General features: G+C 41.5%; 1 protein-coding gene across 1 annotated transcript; it reads right to left on the minus strand.

Moving 5' to 3' along the window:
• Positions 1-2,036: 2,036 nt before the first annotated feature.
• LOC308160034 (cytosolic sulfotransferase 3-like) lies at positions 2,037-7,093 on the minus strand. Its single transcript, XM_080533890.1, has 8 exons — positions 7,011-7,093; positions 6,722-6,860; positions 5,634-5,759; positions 3,875-3,975; positions 3,513-3,639; positions 2,930-3,027; positions 2,405-2,579; positions 2,037-2,270 (listed from the first exon to the last, which is right to left on the minus strand). Exons 2-8 carry the CDS (start codon positions 6,858-6,860, stop codon positions 2,155-2,157), a joined length of 882 nt encoding a protein of 293 aa, XP_080390016.1. The 5' UTR covers positions 7,011-7,093; the 3' UTR covers positions 2,037-2,154.
• Between the last annotated feature and the right edge of the window lie 2,239 nt (positions 7,094-9,332).

A 9,332-nucleotide genomic window follows, 5' to 3' on the forward strand; every position in this document is an offset into this window, starting at 1 on the left:
TTTACGAACGCGGCCATTATCTGATGACGAGGCTATCATAGCAGTCCGTTAAGAACAGTTAATAGGATTACTGATGACCGGCCCATATCTTGCTTCTGCAGTCCAGTCCTGTTTTGTATGTTAATGTGAGGCTTATTGCGGGCGGGAACAAAAGATTACACCCCCCGGAGATGCAGCTGACTCGAGGAAGCTTACTGACCTGTGAAACTGTGGCTGAGGCCTTAGGCTGGAGCAAAAAAATTGGTCCAAGACATTTTCATTACAAAATGGTCGCCGGTTCATCATGCCTGCTGGTTCTTACGGAGCCCCCCTGGGGTCACATGGTAGAAAACATTTATTTGATGAATCCGTTCCCTCGGTTTAGTAATTTGTACCCTCGGTTTAGTAATCTGTTCCCTCTGTTTAGTAATTTGTTCCCTCGGTTTAGTAATTCGTTAGGGTTAGGGTTATGGTTAGGGTTAGGGTTAGGCCCTACGAGCCAGAACGATCGCAAGGATTAGGGTTAGGGTTAGGGTTAGAATCCTTGCAATCGTTCTGGCTCATAGGGCCTAACCCTAACCCTAACCCTAACGAATTACTAAACTGAGGGAACGAATTACTAAACCGAGGGAACAGATTTACTAAATCGAGGGAACGGATTCACACATAAAATATTTTTTTTCTACCATGTGACCCCAGGGGGGCCCGGTAGGTTCTGGTGTAGTAGGATGAGGATTTTTCTTATCTGATCATCACGCACCGTCATAGCCTAGGACTGCATTTGTTAAACAGCACACAATATCACTGAAGATATGATGAACATACCCACCATTCTATTGGTTGTGGTATATATAAATGCTCACCATAAACGTTTGTTATGTTGCTGAACGCTACACAGCTTGGCAGTGCTGCACCTCACAACGCAGGCCTATTACAATATGACTATAAACCTCAACACTCCTGTAGTGTTCTACAGAGGTCTTCGCCTAAATACTGAAGTATTTTTACTACACAAGAGGGAAAATGTCATACAAATATATTATGTAAAATAAGAAATAGTGTAAATACTGTTATTTTTTGATGTTTGTAAATAAAGATGCATTAAAAAAAAAAACTTAAGGTATTTACTGTGAAAGACAATCTAAGGTGGTCTTGCTGATGTATTTGAAGCGTTGAAGAGATATCTCTGACGAGTGTGATGACTGGTAAAGATGGGAATAAATCTTTTTTTGGGCTCCGTTCAGGATTGTAACGTTGAGAGATGTTTCGAAACAGTATCTTGAAGTGCTACAGTAGCAATGTTCTACAACACCTTAACTTAATCTCAAATGTTGTGCAAATTTCTCCAGGGTCGCCTTCAATGGCTCTGACCCCTTGCCTAGATGCCCCCTCTAGAGCATGAATACATTTTGTTGTACTGTGCAATGGCAAACTTTGAATCCCTTTCCCTTTCCTTGTGCAGACACAAGGAAGTGACAATGGCACTGTTTCAGATGTTACAGATTTGTGTTTGTGTTTGAAACTGTTCTGTGATCCTGAACCTAGCCAGGGGGGTCCATCCTCAGTTCCATATTTACACCTAAGTTCCTGAGAGCCGGTCCCTGTGTCACAGGACCAGCTGTTTCCTGTTTCCTGTTCCCCTCAGGGTTCATGCGGTCTCTCCCTGTGATGTAAAATGCTTGACTTGTTTCGTATTGACAGTACAATGGGGTTGTGTTGTTGTCTACATTCCAATGATCCCATCAGATTTCAGTGTACCAGCTACTTACCATGTCCCCCCATTCACTTGACGGGGGTGGGACCTTCATCAGTGATTGACAGTTGAACATTTGTGTTGTTTCTTTCACCTATGCAGTACAGTATGTGCCATCATAGTATATCAACCTGTCCCTCTCTTCCTCAGTTGTTACAGTGCAGAGGTAAAGTACAGTATTAGAGCTTTCCAACATCCTCATTTCAATCATTCTTTTCATCAAAGTTGTAATTTTGTGCTGCAGCCTCATATCTGGTTTCAAATAAATATACGAAATCTGAAAATTCCTTTACTGTTATTTGTTGCTGTTTATTATTTATCAAAGTGTATAATGCCTTTATTGTCCACATTAAGGAATATGAACAATATGATTCAGTATGATTGGTGCAGTATGATATAGGACCAGTATGATACAGGCAACCCTATATTGTTGTGCGAAAGTGAGGTTCTTGACTTGTTTTCATCTTCTTCTGGTAGTCTTCATCAAACTGTTCACTTTGGGCCACACTGAAATGGTTCTTCCAGTCCCCAACCTTTCCTGGAAAAACAGAAAGACAGACAGGTCTTGAGAAAAGATAACTCGCTGTTCCTATGGCTTTTACTGTTTTTGTCTCTCTCTCTCCCACTCACTCACGGTGTACACATTATTATTTCTTATCTCACTTGTAATACCTTTTCTCATGAAGGGAGAGATCTTGAAGTCCATGACTGAGACGGTGGAGTAGTTGGTCATGTTGTTCTTCTTCATGTTGTCAAACTGCACTCCTCCCCTCACTCTCTCCTTCTCTTCCTCTGAGGGAGATAAACCCAGGAAGGAGCACAGCCGGTCCAGCTCTCGGCCAGTGTCCTGCAGGAACACACACACACACACACACACACACACAGACACACACAGACACACACACACACACACACACACACACACACACACACACATGCACACATAAATAGTAGTATACTCAAGTACTGCACTGACCCATGTCACTACATTCGTATTGAGTGTTTCTCAAGAAGGGACTTGGATCCCACTAATGGGTGGTGGCTAATTCCTTTCAGGTTGGGTCACATTAGCCAGACAGTACGATTGGGTTGATTACAATCATTGTTGACATTGATTACATTGATTACAATCATCAATTGTTGACATTGATGATCTAACCATCACAATCTCACACATGACGTCATTACGTTCCTCACCTCAATCAGATCCTCATAGAAGAGGTAGAGGAGTTTAGAGTGGCTCTGTTTCTTCTCCCACCAGCCATTCACATGGTCGTACCAGGAGCCAAACACCACTGAGGGAGGGTAGAAGCATATGTGGCAGGTGGTCATAATGTTTTGGCTCATCTGTGTACATTGCAAAGCCTTTTAGTTTAACGATATATCACTGGTTCTTGTGTGTCTTTCATCACAGCCTTCCACCTTCCAGTTTAACAATATATCACTGGTTCTTGTGTGTCTTTCATCACAGCCTTCCACCCCTCCTGCCCTTCCAACCAATCCAAAACACAACACTTTATTATTCCACTTTCAATACTAAATAAAGTATGTGACCACTGAATGATGGAATTACAACTACCCACACTTTAATGTATTTGGAGAAGGTATATATCAATGTCATTGTGTTCAAACGCATGTTTTTTGGGGTAAATTAATCGTTTAGACTAATCAATAAAACAATCTACAGTTTAGTTGCAGCCCTCACCCTAACCCATCCATCCATCTTTCACTTCCTATCCTCCTGTGCAAACCTTTTCTGTCATTCCTCTCCTTCACTCACTCTTTCCCTCCATGAATCTCTGTAAGAAGCTGCTCCAGTCTCCTGGTTCAGGCTGGGCCTGGTTCATGCGGTCAAAGTGGAAAAAAGATACTGCATTGTCCTTGGCATTACGGGCCACATACACTATCTGAGAGAGAGAGAGAGAGAGAGAGAGAGAGAGAGAGAGAGAGAGAGAGAGAGAGAGAGAGAGAGAGAGAGAGAGAGAGAGAGAGAGAGAGAGAGAGAGAGAGAGAGAGAGAGAGAGAGAGAGAGAGAGAGAGAGAGAGAGAGAGGACCATTGCTGAGTATATGACGTCTTTAGAGAAAGAGACATCTACAGAGTCATTGTATCATTATCATTATAGGAAGTTACACAACTGTACCCTGCAGTTCTGCTCCCAGAAGGACTTGGGCACAAACTGGACCGGCAGGTGAGTCTTAATGAGGCGAGGAGAGGTGGTCATCTTGTCTAACCTTTCCACCCCTGAAAGACACAATAGAATGCTATATTATGATCACTTCCACTGTCACAATTACATTATTTATTTATTTATTTTACATTTTTTGGGCATTTGTGACAGCAGCTGGTGAAAGCAAGACAAAAGTCGGCAACCGACCAAATGTTCAGACTTTTGTTCTGAAAAATGTAAATAAATGTCAACGTTGTTGAAAATCAATGACACACTCGCTAATCAAGCCAAAATTATTGCAATGCAATGGATTCGGTGAGTAATCCCCACTACTACCTAGTTAGTGTAGAGTAGTGGGGATTATTCACTGAATCCATTGAGTGTGTCGTTGATTTTCAACAACGTTGACATTTATTTATATTTTTCAGAATAAAAGTCAGAACATTTTGATTGGTTGCCGACTTCCCACTTTCACCAGCTGCTGTCACATTTAGCAGATGCCTTTATCCAAAGCGACTTATACTTTTGTCTAAGTAAGTGAAGTCATCTAACCATCAGTCATCGCAAGACCACCAATGGCGTAGTTGGTAGCAGATTATGATAGTGATGCTATCATAATCTGCTATGATTATCTGATCCTCTTAGAGGCAAATCTTTCCGGAGATAAAATGGCAGCAAAAGTAATCAAAAAAGTGAACCATAGAACTAGATTCTTGTACAGGATATCCTCACTTGTCAGTAAAAACACACTGAGGACCCTATCAGGAGCTCTCATTCAATGTCACTTCGACTATGCCGTAACATCATGGTACTATAGAACCACAAAGGCCCAAAAAACAAGACTCCAGACAGCCCAAAATAAACTGGTTAGGCTTCTGCTAGGCCTCAACCCTAGGACACATCTAACCGCTGCTCATTTTTTGAGCCTTGATTGGCTACGAGTAGTTGACAGAGTGCAGCAGCTTGCACTGGGCCTGGTCTTCAAGATACGCTACACCACAAAGACACCCAAGTACCTGTCAACATACTTCCAAAAAGTGAACAACGTCCACACATACAATACCAGAGGAAGCTCCACGAACCACGTTCAACCGCGTTGCACCACAAACAAGGGGTTAAACTCGTTTGCAAACTATGCAGTAAAAATGTGGAACGCCCTTCCTATAATCTTAAAGGAGTGCAAAACACTGCCCACCTTCAAAACCACTCTCAAAAAACATTTACAGGAGGCTGCAATCCGTAACTGGACCCTCTAAATCAAAAATCAGATTAAAAGACCCGAACTACCCACTGTACATACTTTGTGTTTTGTCCCCCGCCCCCACCTGTGGTGTATGTCCCCACCTGTCCTACCCGCTGTACATACCTTATGTTTTGATGTATTGTTCTTCCCATGATGGATGTATGTTTATCTTGTAGATAGTACTAGTTATTTGTCTGTATTATCTTGTAGATAGTACTAGTTTTTTTGTCTGTCTTACATGTAACGATGAATTGAGAATCAAGGACCCCAATTGAAATAAGCCAGTGGCTTTCTTGGGTTTTTATCCTGTTAGTTGACCTTGTATGTAATATGTACTTTCATGTACCTACTTCTGCAAATCTTCTAATAAAGTTTTCAATCAATCAATCAATCAATCAATGCTGCATTTCACGGTGACTGAAATAGTTTAACAGCTTAACAGACTGAGGAGTGTCTCAAGAAGAGGTTTCCGCACATCGCTATTCTAACCTGAAGAATCAGCAATGCAAAACTCCAGGAAGGGCACTCTCTCATGGATGGGGATTGAGGTCTGACACTCAGGAGATGTCTGACCAGAGTAAAGAAGGTCCAGCATATAGGAGACCCATGTGGTTCCTGATTGAGAGATAGAGTGAGGGTAGATACAAGATTCAAGATTCAAGATTGCTTTATTGTCTGTCACAGAGTGACAGAAATTCTCCTTTGACAGGCTTTGTGCAGTTCATGAATACGGTATCCACATTAAAAACACACATAGGTCACATACATACAATAAAAACAGACAGATATAACAGTGTTTATAAAATGTAGTGCCTAGTCTAGTCATTTAAAAATAATAGTAAGAAAAACAGTACCGGTATTATGATTTAAAAAGCTAAAATGCTAAAATGTTGTGGTTTAAAGTGGGAATGAATGCTTTTTTATATGTGTTTTTCCGGGCCAGTGGAGTTCTATAACGGCGGCCTGGTGGAAGTGGCTGAAATGATTGGTGGAGGGGGTGAGAGGGATCCTGTGTGATTTGTGTGGCTTTCCTGATTAGTGACCGGTTGTAGATTTCAGACAGGGGAGTTTGAGGTGAGCCGATGATTTTACTTGCCTGATTGACTATACGGGAGAGTTTGGTTTTGTATTTGATAGTGAGGGAGTTGTACCAGGATGTGTTATTGAAGGTGAGAGTGGATTCAATTAGTGATTTGTAAACCAGGGTTAAAATGTAATACAGTCATTCACTGCCTTAAAACATCAATACAAATTAAATGAATAGAACATTACAGTAGCACACTGCACAGTATTACTTAACCACGCACACACGCACGCACAGACCTACACACACACACACACACACACACACACACACACACCTACACACAAATTACATTAAATGAATAGAACATTACAGTAGCACACTGTAGCACACGCACGCACGCACGAACACCTACACACACACACACACACACACACACACACACACACACACACACACACACACACACACACACACCTACACCTACACACACACACACACACACACACACACACACACACACACACACACACACACACACACACACACACACCTGCTTTGGGGTAGGTTGCTATGAGAATATCATCTGGTCTGGCTTTGAAGTTCTGTACATTTTCCCAGTTGTCTGTGAAATAGCTGATCATGGAGACTCCATGGAAGTCAAACAGTTCGGGCCGAGGTAGTAGTTCCATCTGTAAGAATGAGAGACATTGTTGTCAATTGTTGTAAAAAGCACAATATAGACTAGCACATATTACAGCAGTACACAGAGAAAGACATGCATGAAGTCTATTCTCTATATAAACTAAAAGTGATTGTAACAGACAATTAATTTGGTTTACCCTTCTCCTTTTGAAAGACACACAGCCTGAGCCTAAATGCACGACAATAGTATTGCACTCTCTCTCATTCGTCTTTGCGCTCTCCTACACTGTCCCGCCTTCTGCATTCCTTTTCCTACGTCATGTGTCAGTCTATCGACTACATTTTTAAGGGGGCCAGATTTTTAAAGTGTTATTTGCAGGGCGGCCGGACATTTTTTCCACGTCACACGCATGAGCCATTCTTCCCACTAGCTGTAATGTACCTTTAACTAAGCCCATTCCTTTAGATTAAGTGTTTAATATTAGGCCTATGTAAGTGGGACATTTTCGCAAACTTTTAGCACGGAGAGATCTGAATATATATTATAGATATTTTATATGACTATATATTATAGATTCAGATCTCTCCGTGCTAAAAGTTCGTTATATTTGTTAAATGGCTGAGGTGATATGGATCGATTAGTCTTGCAAAATTCAACGACGAAAGCTGATTGGCTGTAAATTGGTACCTTGGTGATATTGGTTGACAGTACTCAACAGGCGGGACAACAGAGAAAGCCGCTTCTCCTATTGCATCAAATTAGGTTCCGCTGTGGAGCCCATTCTCCAGCAGAATCGATATGTGTCTTTCCTAAGTCAAGATATGTGCGTACCTGTACAGTGACGCCCACAACCATTGCAAATATTAACTATGCACCATACCTACTACTGATGTTAGGCTTCACTGGTTAAGGTTCATAAAGTAACTTCAGACCCAGGGTCGCCTTAAGACAGGCAATTACTAAGGTCAGTGAGATAACTGTATGATGTCTCAGCATAGCTCAGCAAAGTAGAAGATGTAGTATGAGTATGCTTGAGAGAGAGGGAGAGAGAGAAAGAGAGAGAGGGAGAGAGTGTGTGCGTGTGTGTGTGCGTGTGTGTGTGTGTGTGTGTGTGTGTGTGTGTGTGTGTGTGTGTGTGTGTGTGTGTGTGTGTGTTAAAACAAAATCACAGCAAATTAGAGGAAAGTTTGTGAATTCAATGCTTTTTATTGTCTTTGACCATACATGTATACAGACCACAGATTGTTTAGTCAAAACCAGTGGCGGCTGGTGATAAACATTTTGGGTGGGGCACAGGTTATGGGGGCATGCTCCACGGGGAAGAATATCAACTTTAAAATCTGGATTTACAGTCGATTTTAGCATGAGAATATATATATAACTTAATTATTTTTATATATAACTTATTAAAGGGCAAACTGCAAACACAACAAAAATATAATGCACAACAACTGACAAATCAACTGGAATAGTCTTTGTTAGCAGAGTAGACCTAATGTTAACAGAATGGACTTATACCCTTTGTCTATCTGTGCAGCGGTAAGGTGAATAATTCTAGCAGTAGGCCTACTGTCCAGACAGTTGTCTTGTTTAGCCATTCAACTAGGCATTATTTATTCAATGGAGAAAGACATGGAACACAATGCAATTGTGATAATAAATGTGTTCTTTGTTACTTCTTTAATTAAATTAAAGTGTACCTTTCTATTATCAGACAATATTTCCTTGAACATGTAAACTCTATAATCATACAGTTGTCTTTCTATTAGTTGTCTCTGTCATACTGAACTATTTGTTATCATCCTGAACTATCTCTGTTGCTCACCTCACCTCAGTTCTGTCTCTATTGCTCTCCTCTCCTGTTGTCTGTCCGAATATCGGTTGTTAAGTCGCGACGTGTTTCCGGGTCCAAAGTTGGCTGAGGCGCTGTCTTCGAAATGCCGCAATAATAATAATAATAAATTATATTTATATAGCGCTTTTCCGAGGCTCAAATACCCTGACAATATGGGGAAAACGGGAAAGTGCTGTGTCCCTTGTTGTATGAATAGATCCGAGTCTAAAAAACGATTAAACTGTCATTCTACCGCTGTAGTACACTGGTATTCTGGTGCGGAGAATTTCTGGTTTAGACCCGGAAATTGCAAAACGTCACGTTTGACGTCAGACTTAACAACCGGATATTCAGGGCTCTCAAGTCTCACGCATTTTTAAATTTTTACTACCCCTAGTGGTAGTGGCCCTAGGCTGCAGCCTAGGTAAGCCTATAATCTGCGCATGCTCGGGGCGCATTTGTTGCGCCCCGACCGAGAAATAGGAGACAGCCAATTGGAGCGCTGCTACAGCTCACGTGTAAGCCAAAAGTATTTGGACTGCCATAGACTGCCATTCGGCCGGCGTCCCCGACTCCCTACCCTATGTATTTTCACAGTGAATTTTACACACACACACAGATAAAATGTTTATTGTATTGGAGGATTTTTAATGAATGCTGATAGGCGCCGACAGAATATCAGTC

Source organism: Nansenia antarctica, assembly GCF_963989245.1.
Source record: "Nansenia antarctica genome assembly, chromosome: 6".
Taxonomy (NCBI): Eukaryota; Metazoa; Chordata; class Actinopteri; order Argentiniformes; family Microstomatidae; genus Nansenia; species Nansenia antarctica.